Source organism: Prorops nasuta, unplaced genomic scaffold (assembly GCF_024137725.1).
Source record: "Prorops nasuta isolate Cenicafe-Biocafe unplaced genomic scaffold, Cenicafe_Pnas_1.2 PNAS00030, whole genome shotgun sequence".
NCBI lineage: Eukaryota > Metazoa > Arthropoda > Insecta > Hymenoptera > Bethylidae > Prorops > Prorops nasuta.
This window is the reverse complement of record NW_027116827.1, coordinates 2,410,841-2,432,935: the sequence shown is the minus strand read 5'-3', so window position 1 is coordinate 2,432,935 and position 22,095 is coordinate 2,410,841. Positions and strand designations below refer to the sequence as shown.

Here is a 22,095-nt window from a genome sequence, read left to right as displayed (position 1 = left end):
AAATCTAAAAGTGAGGATCAAATTTAATTGTAAATATTTTTAGTTAAACTGCGTTTTTATACCTTTTCTAGTGACACAAAAAAAAGTGGAAAGAAAATTATACATTATACAGAGCACTCTCTAAGTGATGCACATTCAGATGCGCTTTACCTCATATTAAAAAAGAAAATAGACGTAACAAAGACTTGTCCATCAAATTGCCATATGTACAATAGGAAGATAGTCTGTTGGATTTTGTAAACGCGTAATCATTGGTAAATATGAAAGTAAACGAAGTTTTTTATAAAATAATATATATAGTGTACATTATAAGATGTTCTATATTATTTAAAATTTTATTAAGGAAATACAAACGTAGAACGTTGGAAAGTGATTGCTCGTCGAAGAAAAACGTATACATATATAGAGTATTTACACTTTGGTTAAAAAGCCGGTCATTTAATGAATCGGAGTCGGTACTGGTAAGTTTCTCTAATTGTTCTTTATACGGTAAACAAATGAGAAAAAATGTAAATAAGCATTCCATGCTACAGCAGCTTTTCCTAGAATTTAAAGTTTACTGAAATGAAAAGATATGACGGTGGTACAATAAACCGTAGTAAATTGCAATCTTTTTCTTTAAAACCAACTGTAATTTTTTGTTCGTGTAGTTGTAAAGACGACGCAGTCTTATCCAGCGTGTCCTCGGTCCTGCCTTGTCTGTTTGGCTTGATTCGATTTGATTCGATTGGAGCGTCTGGCTTTAGAAGGAAGAGGAGGATAATAAAATAGAAAGAGTATAGTGTGGAAATGGAAGGGTACGGTGAGAGATGCGCGAAAGGAGCACAATGGAGATCACAGGTAGAGAAAAGAAGAGAAGGAAAGATGAAAGGACAAGCGGAATGACGGTTATGGACCGGTTGGAATATGGAAAGAAGAGCTATAGGTGGACACGTAGAAGAAAGGGGTGAGGACTTTGAAAGAAAATGGTCGATCAAGAGTGAGTGAGAGGAGATGACACGAGCGACAGGATTCGTAGTAAGGTCGGGCACACAGCTGGGTCGTAGACCATGGTGGTGGTGGGAGAAGTCGTTGTCCTCGGCTCGGTCGTTCAGCTTCGGTGCTGTTCGGCTTGGAGTCGGATTGCACTGGAGTGTCTGTACTCTGTCGTTGGTCGTGGTCGGACGGGTCGGATCGAGTGTAGGAGTCGTAGGAGTCTTGTCTTTTTTCCTTCGTGCTAGTCACGTCACGAACAATAAACCATCACCGTCAGACAGGCCGTCAGTGCGACGCTGCGACGCTGAACTCGTTCACGTGTGGTGATTTTTGTGCGCGCATGTGCGTGTGTGTATGTGAGCATACATATTTATGCTTTCATGTGTTCTTCTTTCCTACAGTCTCTATTGTTATTTTAAAAACTCCTTTATTCGTTCTCTCAAGAACACGATAGCCATTGCTCCACCGACAGGAAAAACTGTTCCTGCCTCAAGGGTTAGTGATAAAAATCCAAGAATGTTCTCATGATTAGCCCTGATGAAAGATCAAGTGGTTATCAACGATATAGTTGGCTAAGCAGAGTACATAGCTATTACGATAGCTAAAAGCGGCTTCATTTCCTCCTCCAGGATATATAAACTCCAACCACCTGGCTTCGGCGAGATTTCAAAACTCGTAGCTGAGCGGTGGCATTATTTTCATCGGTAGGTTTAAGATACCGTTAAACTGACTTCGCTAAATTTCCTACTATCTTTCACACATTGTCACAATAATTGGATATTGACGATTTAAATTAATAAAAGAACGAGATTGTCAAACTGCAATTTTTTAAATTGGAAAGGTATGAGAAACAAGCATATATGACATTTTACAATAATTTTCATAATAAATGATAGATTTATGAACAAAATTAAAATGAAAAATGTTTACTTTTCGAATGTAGCGGTGGAAAAACTACTATTAATCATTAAAAAATACAGAGATTACATGAAAACATGGATAAGAAATATAGCGCCATGCGCTAAGCCAACGATGTGGCAACGCTGGGGCTTCTTATAAAATATCTACTTTTACTATTACATTACACACTTTTTAACAGTAGCTCAGAGAACTGACTTAGCGTTTTTATTTGAAAAAAAGGCAATTTCATTAAAGAACAATCCTTAATAGTGTCCTGATCTGATATGGTTCGTTCTAGTGTAATGAGTTTAAGCGAGAACAGGCGAAGCTTTTTTATCACTGCTCGCTTCTTCACCGTGCTATTGAACAAGAAGGAAAATAATCACGTGCTGTATAATTGACCAAGCTGTCATCGGTCAAGAATGTTGCACCGTGTGAACCGAAGATCCTGTTGGATTCAGTTGCATCCCGTTTGGACACGGGGCCACGGTCGGTTGGTTCGATACTCGAACAATTCTTGTTGGTACGTGCAGAAACATGCAAAAGCTCGTGGCTGGAACGAACGAGACGCGCTCTTTCCGTGCACACGCAATTCCAATTTTTCTGTGACATTGCATGATCGTGTTTATGTTGTGTATCCTGCAAATATAGATGGAGGAAGCGAGAGAGAGAGGGAGAGAGACGATGCCTTCATGAACACATACATGCATACGTGAGCCTTTGTGCCAGAGAAAGAGAGTGAAAAAAGAGAGGAACGGTATCACCGTGTTGGTGGTTGAGCGCATGTACGTACAGGTACTACTGATCTGTTGAATACTGATACAAGAGTTCCTTTCCCTCTCCAACGACTTACTTGTTTTTAGGAATGTAAGTCGCTCGGCAACGATGCCAGATTTACCGTAGTGCTAGCTTGACGAATTACTTGGGGTAATGCAACTTTTGATCAAAGTAATTGAAAAAAAAAAACACGTTACGAATTACCGACCGTCCGTCAACCCTCAAGAACGACGATACCGTGTCAACTTCATTTCATTTTACCAATGCGTTACGCGCGCTTGACGGTTCTACATCACAGACTTTGCCTCTTTAATGTTTCAATCTTTATAATTTTAATGACGAGTAATTCTAGGTACTCGAATAAAGCTGATCGGTTTTTCAGTGATTTATATAATCTAAGACCAGTGTGTTATCTAGTTGAAACCTGTCAAACTCCTATTTTTTTATAAACAAATAAAAGAAATGTGTTAGAAATTATAAAATGAAAGGACGTGTGAAATTGTACTAAATAATTTTTTCGACGTGGTTGAGTATTTATTTGTATACACAGTGGTTGTTACAAACAATGAGTGTCAAGTAAATTTAATCGTAAATGTATCGAAGAAGCAGAGGAGCCACCACTTTATCAGAATGATTGCTGGAGCTTTGCCAACGTTATTTGGTGAACAGTAACGAAATGCCTGGAAGATTACAAATTCGTTTTCATTTACAACCTTTCCGTTGCATTCTGTTCGATATGACTGCTCGTTCTCTACGCAATTTCGCCTTTTATCCTCACTTAGCTACGTTCAGAGAGTTCAAATCTCGAAATGCTTGGAGAGTATTACGCAAACGTATTTCGCCAACTTGTTGCAAAGTAATGGTTCGTCGAAGCGCGTTCGCTAACCAAATCGTTAGATGTTCCATTGTGGACGAGTTGAAATCTGATGCATATGTTTTTAGATATAGTATAACTTTCCTTTTTATCCGTCGAGCTTCATTCGATATTTACAATTTAATCAAGCTACACAACGGATTGTTTGTACTCTCTGTATTTTTTATCGTGAATAACAAATTTAATACCTTTTTGGTATTACACGTGTATGCCTATACTTTTAGTACGCTAAAACCATAAAAAATCTAGGGGTGTCAGACCGTTATAGTCGGACATACTTCAAATTTGAAACAGACGAAATTTTTTTTACAAATAACGATGAAATATTTAAAAGAGTTAAACGATAGAAAATACAGTATTTCATTTAGCCATTTTTGAAAAACGTATGTTGTTGGTTCAGTTTTTATTTAATCGATTTTAGAGCGCCATTCTGAAATAAAGTATTATTGTTTGTTATCCGTAGATTCTAAATTATTTTTTTAATTCGATAAACATTTTTAGAAAATTCTACAGCTCCTGCAAACTCTTTCGAAATATTAATTGAAACGATAAATGGGCCACACAGCTTTTCCCGTGAATCTAGCGGTCCACATTTTTTAATTAAATGAGTAAACTTGTTGAAAAATTTATTTAAGAACTCTAGAAGAACGATAAGTAAAGTCCAATACTATGTGAACAAAATTACAAGAAAAGACGGTTTGAAATTTTAGCGAAGAAGATCAGCTATTATTACTGCTATAAGTCAGCCAAGTATCCACCTCCAAACTTATAATAATCTTTCATAATTTTTTTTTTAGGAAAAATAGTTTACTCGTGGCAGATGAAAGTGGGATGAGAATTTCGTCGGAAAAAGAAAGAAAGTGCCCGAAAGAAAGAGAGGAAAGGGAGCCGAAAAGGATAAAAAACGAGGCCCGAGTTGAGGAAGAAAGAAGAGAAGAGAAGCATCGAAAGTTTGAAGAGATTCGGCCAAGCATCGTAGGCATTGGGCTTGGAAGAAAGATTGGACAAAAGTAAAATTGAAAATAAGCGTGGAGGAGTGGAGATTGGAATAAATTAAGAGGTGAAAGGGAGCGAAGATCGTGCGGAAGGATAGACGTGGCGATATGATAGGCGTGCAAGCTGAAGGCAGCGGCAGCAGCAGAAGTAGCAGCAGCAGCAATAGCAGTATTAGCAACAATAACAACATCGGCGAGAAGAGTAGATAGCGGCGCTAATTTAGCAACATCCGTTTTAAAACTCATGTTTCCTACGGTCTCGAGCCTCGACGATGAATGCGAGGAGGACGAGGACGAGGAAGAGGGACGATTCATCTTGAGGCCCATCCGAAGGAGCGTCATGCTCCGCCTGAAGACCCTCGAGTCTCCTAGATTCGTTCTTTCCTCAAGGACTCTTGTCTATTTGTTTTTGGCAACATTCATCTACCTCATGACAATCAGCCATGCCTCCCCCCTGCACCCTACGCCATTGATGAGTCACTACAAAGGTGAGTGAGTCACTTTACCGTCCCATCATGTGACCACCACCTTACCACCTTCGATCGCTGTCCTTCATAGTTCTCCAATCTTTCCTAAATTAGAGGACCAAGTCTGCACGTGCTTATCTTATATGTCACGAATCCAGGACGACGTTTGCTTTGATGAAACAGATCCTTTACTGCAGACACCTTATTTTTATTATATATATATGAAAGCTCATCTCTGTTCCATTCATTGTTTCACTTGGCCAGCTGTTTTACGGACCACGCGTGTCTTTCGTTTCTTCACTCTCTTTGTCTTGGCTCACTGCTTTCGCAAAAATTTCTCAGCCCAAGGCTATCTTTCTTCCTGTCTTATGATAATGTTATTGCTGAATAGTCATTACTGAGATTCGTAACAGAGAGATTATTCATCTCGCGGCTTGTAATTCGAAATCTTTGTTTTGGAGCATAATCGAATTATTTGGAATTCGCATTAAATTCTTATTTGTCGCGTTGCCTTTTTTTACCTTCGACAAATTCATATTCTCTTTATGTTCAAGGAAAGTTGGAGAATGGAATGTTATTTTTCTATACCGTTTTCACTTAAAGAGATAATCGCAATGACGAATAAATCTACGGAAAAGGAAAGTAGTATAATAATGTGTAAAAGCGCCAGCAGGAATTAACGCGCTGTTAAACTGTAACAAGCATGTTTAGCTATGTTGTCATTTCCTAATGCTCCACTAACACGCTGCTTTGTCTCACCCGCCCCTTTTGTTTAAATCAGTACTTGTGGAAACAATGGAATATGCTTCTAACTAGAGCTCTCCTTATTAACGCATGGCTGCTACAGTCTCAAAAACCAAAACATTGCTTGATCTTCTCCTATAAAAATATGCCTTTATTTTCTTATACGAAATTGCATCCTTTTAATAATATTAATTAAGTATAATTTAAATGAAATTTTTTCTTTCACGTGTTATACTTCTTGAAGACTAAATGATAAATAACTGACTGTATATTTTGAATAATGTTCATTTATATTATTTGTTAGATATAGTCTCTTTAATTATTTGAGCATACGTACCAGAATTTGTATAATTCAGAACAATTTGGGCAAGCTATGGGAATTCGAGATACTGTTATTTTACCATTGTTCATCGCTCGTATATAATTATAAAAGCACCATTTAAACTTTTTTTTTCTATGTTAATTAATTGAATAATCAATTTCAAGATCCAATGGTTTCGCGTAAAGCAAAATTGACTGCAAAATTATGTAAAATACTGAATAATATTAGAATTGATATTTCTATCAAAGATACTGATCTTTTCGTAAATACATAGAACGTGATAAGTAGTTATATATAGTCAAGAAAATACCATCATGTTTTTTAACAAGTATGAATACGAGCAATAATAAAACATTGATATAAAAATCATCGACACTGAAAAGCACAATGTATGCACTGATTCAGTTAAATTCTTAAACTCTTATTTGTACATATGAAAATATGCAGCTCTGTACTGATTCATATGAGAATGTATGGAAAAATTCTATGTATGGTCGATTGGCACTTTTTTCTTTAGATTCTATAGTAAATAGTAAATGGGACAACGTGCTTTCCTCATTTCCATACTCATAGAACGTACAACTCTCCTTTCAGGTATCACACGTGCGTCATACATCAGGTACTACGAGGTAGCCTCTTATGACACGGCAACCTTGAGACGTCATCGAAGCCGGACGCGTCGGGAAGCTTCAGACACTGCCAATAATCAACCACTACTACTGCCTCTCAGGACTCTCGATAGGTATAATGATAATTGTTTGCACAAAATTTCAATATTATTCTACAGACTTTTCCTTAATATCTTTGTTATTGTCTCGCTATTCTTATGTCAATATTGTTGAAATACAAATTATAGTAAAAAGTATTTAATTGTATTGTTGCTGCTATGGAACATTAAAATTCTAACGATGTATTTACCACTGAAAAAAAACTAAGCATTTTATCGAAACCAATTGTAAACTTGGATAAACCGACACTAAAAAATATTAGATAATTTTATTGCATAAAATATGCTAATTCCAGTCATTTTAAACCATACTATACGGGATGTAATAAGTAATTTTAGTTGAAAAGCTGTTGGTCCAAGGATATGCGGGACTCATATACATATACAAGGTGTCTCATTTCAAACGACGACTTGAAATATTAGTTGGAAATTACGTTTTATGATAAAATGTTTGGAATAAAATTTCTTTGGCTTAAAAAGGAACATATGGTTCTCCATTGGTCTGACCTTGAAAGGTCATTTAAAGGCAACTTGAAGGTCACCTAGAGATTTTTAAATAGAAACTCTTGTTTCATTGCATATTCTTGTATCTTCTCTCACAAACACAACAGCTAATAAAAATTCAAAACGAATTTATTATTTCATTCAAGCGTTCACTATATAGATATTTGGATTTAAAATTGGATATGTGTGTGTGTGTGTGTGTGTGTGTATGTGTGGGTTTGGAGCTGAAAAATCGTGCACAGCGTTACGCATTCTCATGCGTATTCGCTCATACATCTCTAATTTCAATTTCAAATATCTCGTAAACGCCTGGACGAAATGGTAAATTCATATATAGTGTTTTATTACATAAGATAAATGACAAGAGTGTGCAATAAAAAATAGGGGGTTACACTTTCAGACCACCGAGGTTTCATAAAATTTATAGCCGTCAGAAAATCACAAAAATTTGATACTTTTTCTGCTATTTGACCCGAATAAAGTTGCGATCCGTAAATACCGTCTCGTACGAGACCTTCCGGTGGTCCAAAGGTTAAGAAACTTGGTGCAACCTTCGTATACTTTCGAATGACCTTTCAAGGTCGGATCAATTGCAGAATCTCGCGTCCCTCGTAAAAGACAGTAGCCTCTATTCCAATATCGTTATCATAACACGTATTAATTTTGAACAAATACTCGCAGTCGTTATTTAAAATACAACACCCGGTATATGCATAAATTGTTTAGCCGATGCGGTCTGTATTCTCAAAGTTGGATGGAGCGGAGCTAAAAGTTCAGTTTCACATTATGCATATAGTTGCATTTCGTATAAACCAGTAGAGCGTTAATAATGAAATATTAAAGAATATATATATAGTTATAGTTATATATATAGAAAAAATGTAATATTTACATTATTTCTCGTTTCGTTTGTAATTACATTATAATTAGCGAGTCTTGCGACCTTCCGCGCAAACTGAAATACCTGGAATACTAACTCTGTTTTATCCACTAGATTATTCGGTTTTACGGGTTTCCTTAATAGCCTTATAAGACGCTACGTAACTGAGTTTGTATGGATTCTGGGAGATTTGATTTAAATAGTGGGTCAGTAACTGGGAAGCAGCAATCTAGCGAAAACGCTGATTGGCTTTGCACTGTTTTTACACCTTCGATGTGGCTTTCGATTACCTCTAACAAATCTTATCCTTTGCGATGCGATCATAACATTTAACACGAGGAATCGATCGAACTCGACAGATTCATAATTCTGCATAGTTTTTAATAAAACTCCACTAAACGGTAGATTTCTATAATATATATATACCTGTTGGTAGCACTTGTCTTTAATACCTTTTTTAGAGTATGAATCTGTTCGAACAATAAAGAGCACTAAATATGATTTACAAAATATTTTCCATCTCATTTCATTGGTTTGATGCAAAAAGTATATAAGTTTGAGTAAGATATGAATTTGCTCTTGCGATATTCCAACCTTGAGAATCTTTAGAAGCCTTGAAAATATGATTCTCTATAGCGATATAGATCGTGTTATAAAACGTACGCTACGCGCCTTGAGCTGATCGCACTCCCGCAGCTTATAACATAATATATATGTTTCGTATACGTAAGGGAATGCTAGTTTTGCAACTTTTAATCACATTTATTCGAAGAAAGACTATGATATATTTATTATTTTTTTCTGTTTCTTATTGTGCTTTAAGCAAAAGCATTCGCCTCCGAGATAAAGAAATTCTAGTTAAATTAAGTTATATTTTATTTTTCCATCGTGTTTTCTTAAAGTTTTGTCATTTTTAACGACACCTATTCGAAACAATGACTCTGTACGATATTAGTTTTTCAGCGGTTTTTACGCTTCACAACGAGAGACACTCTACCTCCGAGATCAAAAAATCCTTAGTACTGAAAGCTACACTATGACATTAATTTTCAAAGCTTCTTGTTATTTACGACGATAGTTACTAACCCCGAGATAAAAAAAAGGTTAACAATAATTGATTGTGCCATGTACAATTTACCACGTATTGCTAAATTTAATTTTGAGACGATTTACTTGATGCTGCGACGAATCATGATAGGGGTCATTGACCTCTCCACTATTTTGTAAATTTGCCATTTAAGTATACTTGCTATTTTACATGCAGATCTTGGACGCTGAAATTGGTAAGGGATGGAAATCTCTTTGCCAAGGACGCCAGTTTTGAAAGCACTTCGGGACCTCTTGACTTCGACATTTCACATATCTATGTGGGCACTCTGCTTGGTGAGTCACCAACAACTATACTTGTTTATCCTTGTTGGATTAAAGAGATTTTCAAATGAAAAATTGCACATTCCCGAGAAAATTGCTTAATTTTGTGAGAGAGCTGAAATTCCTGAATTCGAATCGAATTATTAAGTATTGATAAAGCAATGTATAATTGGATCCGTATAGTTTTAAACTGTGTCAATCAAAACATCAGTAAAATATAAATACAGATGTTGAAAATACTTTTAAAGCTATATTTTTTGTTTTTAATTATAGTTTAGTTTTAGATCATATCTTTTATTTATTTTCTATTCAAACGAGTCCTGATCGGTGTTGATACCAAGAGAAACGAGCAGTGTGAAAAATGCTTATAACTTACTTAGATTTGCTTTTTATGATTTAAGTAGAAAGAAACTAAATGTTTTTGATATTTTTCTTGCGAATTTTCGGAATTGTGTAAATTGATTTTTGTCAACTATATGAGAGTACTATTTCTATATAATTTTCTGAGTATATTTTTTGCAGAGGATGAAAATGCATTGGTGCAGGGTCTTGTTACGAAGGATGGTCTTTTTGATGGAACGGTCGTGACCAACTTTGATGAGTTTTACATCGAGCCAGTTGATAGATACCTGCCAAATACTGAGCGCACGTCACCCTATTATCACAGTATCGCTTATCGTGCCTCTGACGTCACCAAACCACCAGAACCACTATTCTGTGCCAGCCACCGTCTCCACCAAAACTCCATCAATAAGTAAGCTCCTCGTAAATCTAAATTTATCATTTGAAGGAAAAAAAGTAGAATACAACAGCGCCAAATTTAAAAATGTTACGAAATCGTTGACTTATTTATACAACTATTTTTATTCAGCTTCTTAGACTAATTTAATTATTTCACTGATTTAAAATGAGAAATATTTACTTCTGATTTATTTGGAGAAAATTAGATCTTTTATGCTTATAATTTATTTTTACTCTCGTTTGTAGAAGACAACTATACAACAATACAGAGTATCAGACCTTTTATGAACCTCTGCTTGGTCATCGTGCAGCCCTGTACTCCAAAGAAAGTAACTCGAACATTTTTGTATTCAAAGAAAACAACAATCTACAATATTCCGACGGGTGAGTAAATGTTTTGCCTAATTCTTAATTTATTTTTCCTTGCCTCTTCCTTTTCTCAGCAGTGTTTCATTTACCAGATCCTGAGCTTCGGATTTATCCTTTAAAAAGTTATTCTACATTATTTCTGCTATAGTTAAAGTAGAGAAAGTACTAAATTCACAATCAAGATGATTTCCTATTTTACATAAAACTTCATTTGCATAGACCGCAAAAATAACACCCAATTAACACTAACTTTATTATCTAATTTTTCTGAATTAGTTGAGTTGTAAAAATGTTTCAAAACTGTAAGAGAACAACAATGCTACTATTCGTACTTTAAATAATGATCTTTGTTATTTTCAATATAGCAGACAAAAAGCAGCAGATGTTTTAGCGGATGATGCAGATAAAGAAAAAACAAGGGAAGAGAGAGACCGGATAGGCCAAAGACATTTGCGGAAGCGTGCGACAGTGGATCCACGAAAAACCACCTGCATGCTCTATTTACAAGCTGATCATCAATTCTTTGCGCGATATGGCACGGAAGAGGCTTGCATCGAAGTGATGACGAGACACGTGCAAAGGGTCAATGCAATCTACAAACATACAGGTGATAAGAGAGAAAGAGAGCATTTTTACTCTTTTCTTTCCCTCTTGACCTTCCTTAGTGCAGCTCTTGTACTCGTTACATCACTTTCAGCCACGCTCCTTTCTCACGGTATTGAAAAGTTTTTTCAAGAAATATCAAGCATGCGAAATATGCTCCAATTTATTACAAATTCTTAAATACATGGTAACCTTTTTTTTGTAGCATTGATTCGACGACTGTTTCAACCTTGCATGAGTTACATTTGACTTGTTACTAAATTGTAAAGAAATTTATTTGGTAATGTGTTAAAACACGTTTTGCCCCTTCTTATTTTATTAAGAAGGATTTTTGTGAAAAAGAAGAATATTGTTTCATTTTTTATAATTTGTAATACTTTATATGATTAAGGAAAATGTTACTATAAAAAGTGACACTGTAATACCTACTGGTTTCAGATTTCAATCAGGATGGAAGACCAGACAATATTAGCTTCATGATAAAGAGGATAAAGGTTCACAGTGGTGATGCACTAAAAGATCCAAATTATCGGTTTCCAGGGAATTATGGCGTTGAAAAGTATCTGGAACTTTTCTCTGGTAAGTACAAGAATTTATAACGATTAAATGTGTTAATTCTTGAACTTGAATGAGTCTATGAAGTAGCAATCGTTTTTTCGATTTTTGACCATCGGTCCCAGGGAGTTCCCTAGTTTGGTCACATGCGAGATGCCCGCTTCCAACTAGTTAAGTTAAACAAGTCAGTTGAAGGTAACTCGATGAGTCGAGGCGATTGCCTTGTAAGTCTCTGAGACGTCTCAACCTAAACAAAAAGTCGATGACCTTGAAATATGACAAAGAGTGACATTGAGAAATAAAAAATTTACATATTGGGAATATTCTTCCGATTTTGTGAAATTTCATTCCATAATACGTACTAGAAACACCACTTCACATTAGAGCGGTCAAAAGGGTCAACAGACCATTAATTTAACTTTAAATCTATACAGAGATTATTTCAACCTGTATGCGTATACTTAGTCATATAGTCAGGAACAGTAGTAGATAAAGAGGAAAATGGGATCTCTGAATTTAAAAAATATTACTTTAAGTAAAAATTAAATGTATTTACATAATTGTTTTGTTCAAAAACAGTCGAGTATAAAAGTTTTGACGTGTTTTAAGAAACATATTTGATGTTTTTTCGTTTTTAAATGGACTATACTTATCTATTTTATAAATTTGTATTCATTTCTTACACAGAGGAGGATTACGACGCATTCTGCCTGGCTTATATGTTTACTTATCGAGATTTTGAGATGGGTACATTGGGTTTGGCATGGACTGGTGATTTGAAAAATGCTGGTGGAGTTTGCGAAAAGAACGGGGTATGTAGAAGTTATCATTATTTTCTTTGTCAGTCACCACCGTCTAAAATTTCAAAACTCTTATTGTAATTAGATTGTGCAGTAAAATGCTATTTATTAATTCAAAGAATCTAAGAGAATTTTTTGTTAGTACCGTAATTTCTGAAGAATCTAACGAATGAAAATTATTTACGTATATACACTTTACTAATAAGATATATAAAATACAATTATTGCGTGTGTATATGAGATAATTGCGAGAACGGTGGTAGTAGCATTGATATAATGATGTGTACAGTAACTAACATATATGCATATGAATAATATTCCAGCATTACCGTGGAAGCATGAAGTCTTTGAATACTGGTATTGTTACATTGCTGAACTACGGGAAACACGTTCCACCTGCCGTTTCCCATGTCACACTGGCCCACGAAATTGGCCACAATTTCGGCTCACCAGTAAGTAAAATTTGACAGATTAATCTGTTTGCAATATTAAACGAAATTTCTACAGCAAAGATCGTAATATTCTGTAAGCAGAAACACGAATTGATATAATATAGCATGACAATCATTCCTTCTTTCATCAATTGTTCAGTTGATAGAAAATAATTGACAGAGTGTCAAATAAATCAATGCGTTGTTTTGTTTCAGCACGATCCTGAACAATGTACTCCTGGTGGAGAGGATGGAAACTTCATAATGTTTGCTCGTGCTACTAGTGGTGATAAACGGAATAACAATCGTTTTAGCCCGTGCAGTTTAAACGCAATAAATCCTGTCCTCAATAACAAAGCCCGTTCTCCAAAGGGCTGCTTCACAGGTATATACATATATAAGCAATATTACACAGGAGTCACTTTTAAACAAAACTAATAACAAATTTTGTTACATTTCCAAATTTCTTACTCATTATGGCATCTAATTCTGATAAAACTGAAGCAGATATTGAATTGTTATTGAAAATATTGTAAAGACAAGATTAAAATTATCAAAGGACGATCGTTTATTGGTCCGGTGATAAGATATGAAAATTAACAAAAAATGTATAGCCACACTACTCAATAAAATAATATTTAATTGTTATTCCAGAGCCACAAATCTCCTTGTGCGGGAATGGAGTGGTCGAGGAAGGCGAAGAATGTGATTGCGGATGGGAGGAAGATTGCAGGGATTCTTGCTGCTACCCTCAACGACGTTATCCACCTACCGAGGAAACTCCGTGCACCCTTACTCCGGGATCAGTATGCAGTCCTAGTCAAGTATGTTAAAACAGTAATTTCTAATGGATTGCGTTTAATTTTCTGAAAATTTCTTCCAAGAGAGATAATTTACACTAACCCGTTTTTAGGGCCCTTGTTGCACTGCTGAATGCAAACTACGTTTCGGTGACAAATGCAGAGAGGATAACGGTTGCAGAGATTCCAGCTTTTGCGACGGAAGATCTCCTTATTGTCCTCAATCTATTAACAAACCCAATAAGACCATTTGCAATCGTGAACTTGTTTGCTTTATGGGAGTAAGTTTATTATACTTGTAACATGTAATGATTCATCCGTTGAAATCTACATAGGCCTTTGTAACATTTTATTTGTTTTACTCGTTTGTAGGAATGTACTGGTAGCATATGCCTTGCATACGGACTAGAGTCTTGCCAGTGTATTCCAGGACCCAATGACCCTTCGACAAAAGCCTGCGAACTTTGTTGTCGTTTACCTGGAGAGAATCAACCATGCATGTATGTAATACATGATCTCACCATATTACATTCAAAATAATTAGAGTTAATCATTTGATGACTACTTTTGTGCCTTTTTAATAGATCCTCCTTCGACTGGAATTCACCGCCATATGATATTCCTGATATGTTTTCCAAGCCAGGAACACCTTGCAACGACTACAATGGCTATTGTGATATTTTCCAGAAATGTCGAGAGGCTAGTATCTTTTGTTCTTATTTTAAAAGAATATGCATAATTTATAATTCATTTAGCGATAAAAGTTTTTAAAGCTACGACATGACCATCAATAATTTTCTCTCTTGAAGGTGGATCCTAGTGGCCCATTAGCAACTTTGACCAAATTTTTGCTATCTGAAGAAAGTCTAGCGACTTTCCGTCGATGGATGACAGAACATTGGTACCTAGTGGCACTGATATTTTTAGCAGCGATATTATTCTTGGTATGTAACAAATATTGTTTCTTTCACACGTTATATTTAATTATTCTTTTAATACATCATTAATTATGAGTTGAGCATCTATACATTTCAGTTATGAACCTCTGCTAAGCTGGCATCTTACCTACTGAAATCTTTTAAAAGAATTAGAGTTCCCGTAACATACAGAATATTTCTGTAGTTTTACATTATTTTAAGAATAGATTTGTTATCGTAGGATTTAAAAAATATGTTTAAAAAAGTCTATACCATATATAAATATTTTAATTTAACATTTTCCAATCTCTATAATCCGAGGTAATAGTAAAAGTTAGTAGTTGATCTTATTCAATGAACTGAATAAAATTTTGAAGATCTCCGGTTTTGTCGAAGAAGTAATTGGCTTCGACGGTTTCCATATTTTTGCAAAAAAAAGAGTTATAGCCAAAAATAGCATATAACTTTAAAACTATTTAGGATGCCATGGGAACTCTAATTTTGAGGGGAGGTTCTTGTATGTGAGATACCAGCTTCACAAGAATAAGTTATGATGCTTTACTACAAAATGTCTTTCGTTAGAAACGATCGAGGGATAATGCCACTATTCAAAGTAATAAGAGTAAGTCTAGGGAACTTTGAATCAGTAAAATGAATAATCAATGCTATTATAATCGGAATCATTCAAATTGGCAGTATTGTTAGTTTGACTGTATTTAATATAGTTACATTTTATCGTTATTGCTTTTACAATAGTATTTTGTTTTTAACGCAATCCACGTTACGAGAATATTATTGCGGAGTTAAGATCCATTTTCGTTATCGCTTTAAGCCCATCGCAAGTATAATTCCTAAGATTACTAAAGCGATCCATCCCATTAAATAAAATCATAGTAATACGTTAATTTTATACTTATAGCTTTTTCAAGGTAAAATCATCATTGATATAACTTATGTCCAAGTATTATTTTCATGGTCGGTTCATAATTTAGCTAAATAATATAAATAAAAAGTATTTAGAAAAATAACCTATCGTTTAAGGCGTAAAGTCCAATATATTAGATTTTCATGACGAATATTAAATTTATACAGGTGGGCACGATGAAATTGTGCAGCAAGCGACCGGATCTGAAACTGAAATCAGTAACGATAATACACAGCGCAACGACGGAAACAGTACGCTTACCACCGGAAGGAGCGGAAGGGGTAACAGTGCATCCCCCAGCAGTTCGCGCGAAGCTTCCACTAAGTAAGAAGGTGAGGGAGAAGAAATATCGTCGGAAGCATAACGAATCTCACGGTACCTCTGGAGATAAAGCTAATAGCAAGGTGGGTTGAGCTTAGAATAATGACAATACTCAATAAGATAATGTTATTAAATAATGTCATGAAACTAATGTACGATATCTCGACTAATGATCGCTTATGTTTTGCTTTATCTACATAGGATGCAGGGAAAAAGAAAAAAGTTAAGGCTCCGCCAAAAAGATCGTCTACCGCTCCATTAGAGGACTTGATGCGCAAACGTCCAGCAGAATTGGCTGTTGGAGTTCAGGAAAATAAACGAAAGAAAATTACGTCTTCCAGGGACAAGCCGAGCACCGAAAACAATGTCAATGCTACTGGGGATGGTGATAATAAGAAAAAGCGTAAAAAGCGACATAGAAAAGAAGTGATCGATTATTCGGCAATGCAGACGGAAAATGATCCGGAGGCAAATACCGATCCAAAGAGTAAAGTTCGTTCTTGGTTGTTAGCTTCCTCCCAGTGCAGGCCAGAATTGTCAAGAAGAAATTCCGCTTTGCCAAAAAGTAAATCAACGCCGGTTGAATTGACGGCCGTTTCCGAGAGGACCAGATTACCGTCTAAGCAAAAGTTATCGAGCAGAAGGCCGACCGATTTAAGAGACGCTAAATGTTCTCCAGTAAACAACGCCAAAAGAGAGCGCGCCAGACTGCAAGTAGTATATAAGCCACCCTTCAAATTCAACGTAAAATTGCGCAAAGCTGAAAAAGTGGTCCAGCCCCTAGCAACGACAGCCACCACGCATGCAAATCTTACGAAACCTGCCAAGATTCCTAGAACGGGTGTTTTACTTCGGACCGTTAAAAGGAAAGATAGGGTTAGGATTGGACGTGCTAGGCAAATTGCTCCTACGGGTATTAACAATAACGCCGCTGACCTTCCCGAACCACCCAATTCCGATCTGCATACCGTCCCTTCTGATCTGGAGGTCCTTTTATCGGAAAGTGAATTTCTATTTTCCGACACGTGACCTTTAATCCTCGCTCAATTGACCCTTCAAGAGAAACTATACTCTCTTATCACTCGATAGAGCCTAATAAGTTGAAAACTGCCAGAAGAAAGAGCGGTCTACACTTCAATAAACGTCTGTGTGCTTACTCGATTGATCGGGATAATGTATTTAATGAAATGGAATTTAAAATAAGTTTATAAAATGATAAACAGACTTAAGAAGAATAATATAGTAACCTCTTCTTGCACGCGCAAAAATTTTGGATTGTAAATAATTTATATAAATTTTAGCGTATAATTTTATTGCAAAGGGAGATTTATCATAAATTAAAAATTACGAAGCTCTGAAAACATTATATTTACAAAGGCTTTAGAAAAGTAATGTATGTATTGTATTAGGGTGGTGGCAGAAAATTAAATTTTCGTTGCCGCCTTTTTAAAGTATAGTATTTGGTGAAAAATGATTAAATATTAATTAAAATATAACGTATAACCTCATATATAGACATAGGTCGAACATGGAAAGGAAAGTATAACAATATACACAACTTTCGACTTTGAATAAACAATATAGTAGAAATGAAATAAAAACAATAACGACTGGACAGATGTAAATTTTAATTTGATTTGTGTTCATTGTGTAACATGATGTTTAAACACGTGCCAGAAGAGTTTAAAACAAAATAGTAAATTATTATTAAAATGATCTTATACGGTTTCAATTCGTGAATTTATAAGATATTTTAACAAGCAGAAACATCTCTTTTACGACAGTCAATTTCTTTAGTAATTTATCGAAACCTCTCCTTTTTATATTAAATCGTCGGGATACAAGAAATGTAATTTACTATAATCTGTTATAAGAAGCTTTTCTGTGTTTAATATTAAGAAAGATCGAGGAGCAAGACTGATAAAACAGTGTCCGCACTTTCATACTAGCCTTAGATACAATCGACGCATTTGTGAGGTGAGGAGTCGTAGTAAATCGATAAGGGAGCAATTTAAATCCATTCCTTTGTATTACCTCATATTGGTGCAAATAACAAAGTCAAAAAGATAAGAGATTAAAGAATAATAATGAATAGGCAGCTGTTATTGTTAATGCCAAGTCACGTTCGTAGTATTTTGATAATTCGTGTGCTTCCTATACACTTATACATTACGGGAAGGTGCTTAGGTGAAATAAATCATGGATGGATGTGTATATGCCGGTTACATTCCATTTTTCGTTAGGTCTTCCAGACAATTTAAAAGAAAGATAAAAGCAACGACTATTCGTGCAAGTATTACAAAACGGTAATTGTTTATTAAAAATTAATTGTCTTTGAATGAGGAAACTTTTAAAGGGTTATTCGAAAATCACATAGTCCATGTCATTTGGCGATCATATTTTCCTGAGAAGTTATAAAAATTAAAAGGCTATTAATAATGTCCACAAAAATGCATCCATTACCCACCAGAGACTCTAAATAACAATAAGCAAAATAAGCGGAATGGCTGAGCAATAAATAAATGATAACATAATTTTGAATTCAATTGTTTGGCGCTTACCTCTTATTCGGTCTTTTTTAACAGTTATTGGATGCATATTAATTGACAACTTAAACTATTATGACTTCTCAAGATCAAGTGTCTGCTAAATAATTTCTCCGTTAGAGTGACCTTTCGAATGAAACTCTTAATATCCTCTTTTGAAGGAAATTTTTCTAAACTATTGCCGCAACGCTAATTATTTCCATTAACTTTTCATGGTTCCTATTGCCGGCATTTAATATCTGTATATTTGATAGAAATCTCTGCCGGATATTACAGAATAACAGAACAAATAATATAGTTACTAATAATATTATACGGTACGATAACAGAACGCTGCATGAGTTTAGTTAAGACTTTTGTTTAACTGGAGAAAATAAACAATTTTAAAATTGAATTACCAAACTATAAAAAACAATAAAAATATATGCTGGTGATTATAACAATTACTTTCAATTATTTTCAGTTTCCTTATCGTAGGAAGACTGTTATAAATTGACGTTTTCATCAATCTTAAAACTAATAATTTAATAATCCCACAATTGTATAATTTAGTTTATTTTATTTGTGCCAAAAGTTCGTCGAGATTAGAGCAATGGTATATGCAGTAGTATTCTCAATCTTTTATTGCTAGTTTATTAAGACGACTAGCACTTGCAATAACATCGTATGATTGAGAGCGTCTGTAATAGAATTAATAGCTATAACTGAGCGTGAATATTACTGCTGGCTCATATAAGATTAATGCCTAGTTTATAGTCATATTTTTATCGATATTATTACCGGATTATAAATTAGATTAAATATAAAGAAATTAATAGATATTCTTAAAACTCTGAATATAATACCTTCCAATCTTTAAACAAATCAGTAAAAGAATTCCAGAAAAAATGGCTGTAAATACTACTTATGGCGGCCTTATATGGGTCAGGTACCTCATAAGCATTGCAAGATAAATTTCGGAAAAATATACAAAATTAGTATTAATTTTTAAACATGAATATCAAAAAAATTTGGTCAGAACATTTTAAGAGCTTATTAAAACAAGATTTATATTATTGCAGAATTAGAGTATTCCACTTTTATCAGTTAGTAAAAAAAAGAAATATGTGTTCTTTTATAAGAATTTGTATAAATTTGACTACATGTTCTAAGATGTGCTATTTTTTTCAAACGATATGGTACAATAGTAAAAAATGACAATTCCATATTATTCCCTTTTTTTAGGAGTACGTGTATATGATATGTCAATAAAATCTTTTGAATATCTAGGTTCATCGTTTGTGGAAACAAATTTAAAATCGACATTCATAATTTACAATAAAAAAAATCGTATTTAAACAGAGAAATCTCATTATTGAATTATATTTTAATGTTCACTTTCAAATAGCTGAAGCAAACTTAGAACAATTTAAAGAAATTCTTATAAATAAACTTTTCCCAAAAGCATGAGAGAGAGAGAGAGAGAGAGAGAGAAACTAACTTTATATCCATTATATGTATACTATATAATGCGCATCTACTTAATTATATAAGAAAGTGTGATCCTTAGTTTTTAAGTCGAAACGGCGTATATTTAAGAGCTGAACGAGCGTGGCATCTCGTTTCGAGTAGACTCATTGAATGTCGATGTATATACACTACGCATAGGTTGAGCATAGCGTTATCAGCAAGCAGCAGTAAGTAATCCCTCCATTTCCTTTACTGCAGGAATTCCCTTACGTTGCTAGTAGCAGCAACTGGCAAAGGGTTTGTTTCAGTCGATGCATCCGCTAAGTTTGCGCTATGTAAAATACTGAATATCATAGGGGTGGATAACTCAGTGCTTCCTGAAATCGACCATCTGTACCGAGTATTTTACTTAATGCAATTTATTACAATGTCGACAAAAACACACCGAAGCTTCTTGATGGATGTGCCGAGCATTGAGTCCAATCGGATGAGAAGGCTCAGACTCAGGAGGGAATGAGAGCGGAGGGACAACCTTAGCCAGAATCGAGAGTATCGAGACTCCATCGAAGAGGACAAGCTCGCCTCGCGCGGACCTCCGAGCACCGAGCTTCTGGAGTCGCCGAATAAAAAGACACGTTCTCTTGCCTTTGTAGAAAATTTTGCTCCCCACTTTAGAAAGCGCGCTGATTATGATTTTTCGAAGTATTTTTAAGGAGACCGACTAAGGTGAATAAACAGTCAGCTAAATGAAGCTTATATACTTATAGTTCTTTCTAGTCCTCGAGTGCTCTTCTCATTTCAACGTTTGCGCTCATCGAGGATTCCCCTCGAGGATTGTTCAATCTTTCGAGAGAAGCAAATGAACGCCTGGTTCCATTATATTTGGAATTGGATGTTTCAAATATACGTGATTGTTACTTAATTTATCATGAATTTGAATTGACTTGGAATAGTACTGCTGTATTTTTACACGGACTTTGTACAAATAGCGAGGCCTGCGTGAGCCAAGCATCTTGCATAATGTGTGTAACGCACACACGTATGCATGCAAGAATGTGCTCTTATCAGCACGCGTATACACAAACACACACCTACGTACTAATAAAATAGATAAATTGTATATATAATCCTATAACCTTTATTTTATATAGTTTTACTATATCACTACAGCCTTATAGTTAATAGTTTACTTTCGTTGCAATTACACACTCATAGAAATAAATTTGCTTATATGTAAGAAGCGAATTAAAAGGCATCAGTAGCGATTCAACACAGAGGCATCACTAATGTATCTATTCTGTCGAATTTAATACTAATCACTCACTAAGGGTCTGAAAGACCTCATAATTAACTTCAGAGTAACATTTTACTGGGATCGCGTTTAAGATGTAACGTTTTACGTTAAACAGTATTAATGGCAGGTACATATTTGAACCATTACCGTTTGGTCAGAGCAACTACGCATCTTCTCGATAATTCATACAAATTATGTAAATAATACTTGAATCTTAAATAACCGTGTCAATGTAGTGCTTCGGTTTTAAATATTTGAAAATGTTATAGTTTTTTTTTTTTACTGAATATAACAATGGCAAGTTTAATTATAAAGAGTTCATAATCATCTGAGTTTTTCCTAATTTATAACTTTTAAAACTTAGAATCTCTTACGTATCTCTAGATAAATTTATATTTAAAAACAATAAACATTTCACTTCCTTTTTATTTAATAGTATCTCCGAATTTTTGCAAAATTAAAATTTTGCATGCAATCAATTTCAGAATTAACGCAAATTGTCTGGCGTTTACAATTGGCTCCATGTTAGGAATATACTTATGGTTTTCCAGAGGTGTGAGTGATTAGAATTAATGTAATAGAAACGAACTTTGAGAAGATTGACAGTATAAATATCTTAATAATCAAATGAAGTAATATTAAAACAATAAAAGTTTTTTGAAGTTCGTTTTGTAAATTTCTAAGTTATTTTATAATAAATTAATCGATATTTTCATACTGAACGAGAAATTGATAAGTTTCCTGATTCTTAAATTATAATTTTGAAGTTTAAGATTCATACTCATTATTTATAAATTGTTATTAATAA

The 22,095-nt window shown here is 34.6% G+C and overlaps 1 protein-coding gene across 4 annotated transcripts; it reads left to right on the top strand.

The window, feature by feature from the left end:
- Positions 1-395: 395 nt before the first annotated feature.
- On the top strand, positions 396-22,094 carry Kul (Kuzbanian-like). 4 transcript variants are annotated; one of them, XM_066742679.1, is made up of 19 exons: positions 396-461; positions 651-1,679; positions 4,324-5,009; positions 6,649-6,796; positions 9,430-9,548; positions 10,059-10,290; positions 10,524-10,661; positions 11,012-11,253; positions 11,688-11,828; positions 12,492-12,616; positions 12,928-13,056; positions 13,252-13,420; positions 13,690-13,859; positions 13,949-14,116; positions 14,208-14,335; positions 14,420-14,534; positions 14,645-14,779; positions 15,845-16,081; positions 16,200-22,094. In XM_066742679.1, exons 3-19 carry the CDS (start codon positions 4,766-4,768, stop codon positions 17,025-17,027), a joined length of 3,468 nt encoding a protein of 1,155 aa, XP_066598776.1. In that variant the 5' UTR covers positions 396-461; positions 651-1,679; positions 4,324-4,765; the 3' UTR covers positions 17,028-22,094. The 4 variants fall into 4 exon arrangements, 3 of the variants coding, with proteins under 3 accessions (XP_066598776.1, XP_066598777.1, XP_066598775.1); XR_010824184.1 differs by lacking the exon at positions 396-461 and adding an exon at positions 15,335-15,374 and having other exon boundaries at positions 472-1,679; positions 16,200-16,338; XM_066742680.1 differs by lacking the exon at positions 396-461 and having other exon boundaries at positions 474-1,679; positions 11,015-11,253.
- The last annotated feature ends 1 nt before the right edge of the window (position 22,095 follows it).

Coding starts and splice junctions, on each gene's coding strand:
- Kul (XM_066742679.1), top strand. CDS start 4,766: ATGTTTCCTACGGTCTCGAGCCTCGACGATGAATGCGAGGAGGACGAG. Junction 12,617..12,927: donor GAGTTTGCGAAAAGAACGGG/GTATGTAGAAGT, acceptor ATAATATTCCAG/CATTACCGTGGAAGCATGAA. Junction 14,336..14,419: donor GGAGAGAATCAACCATGCAT/GTATGTAATACA, acceptor CCTTTTTAATAG/ATCCTCCTTCGACTGGAATT.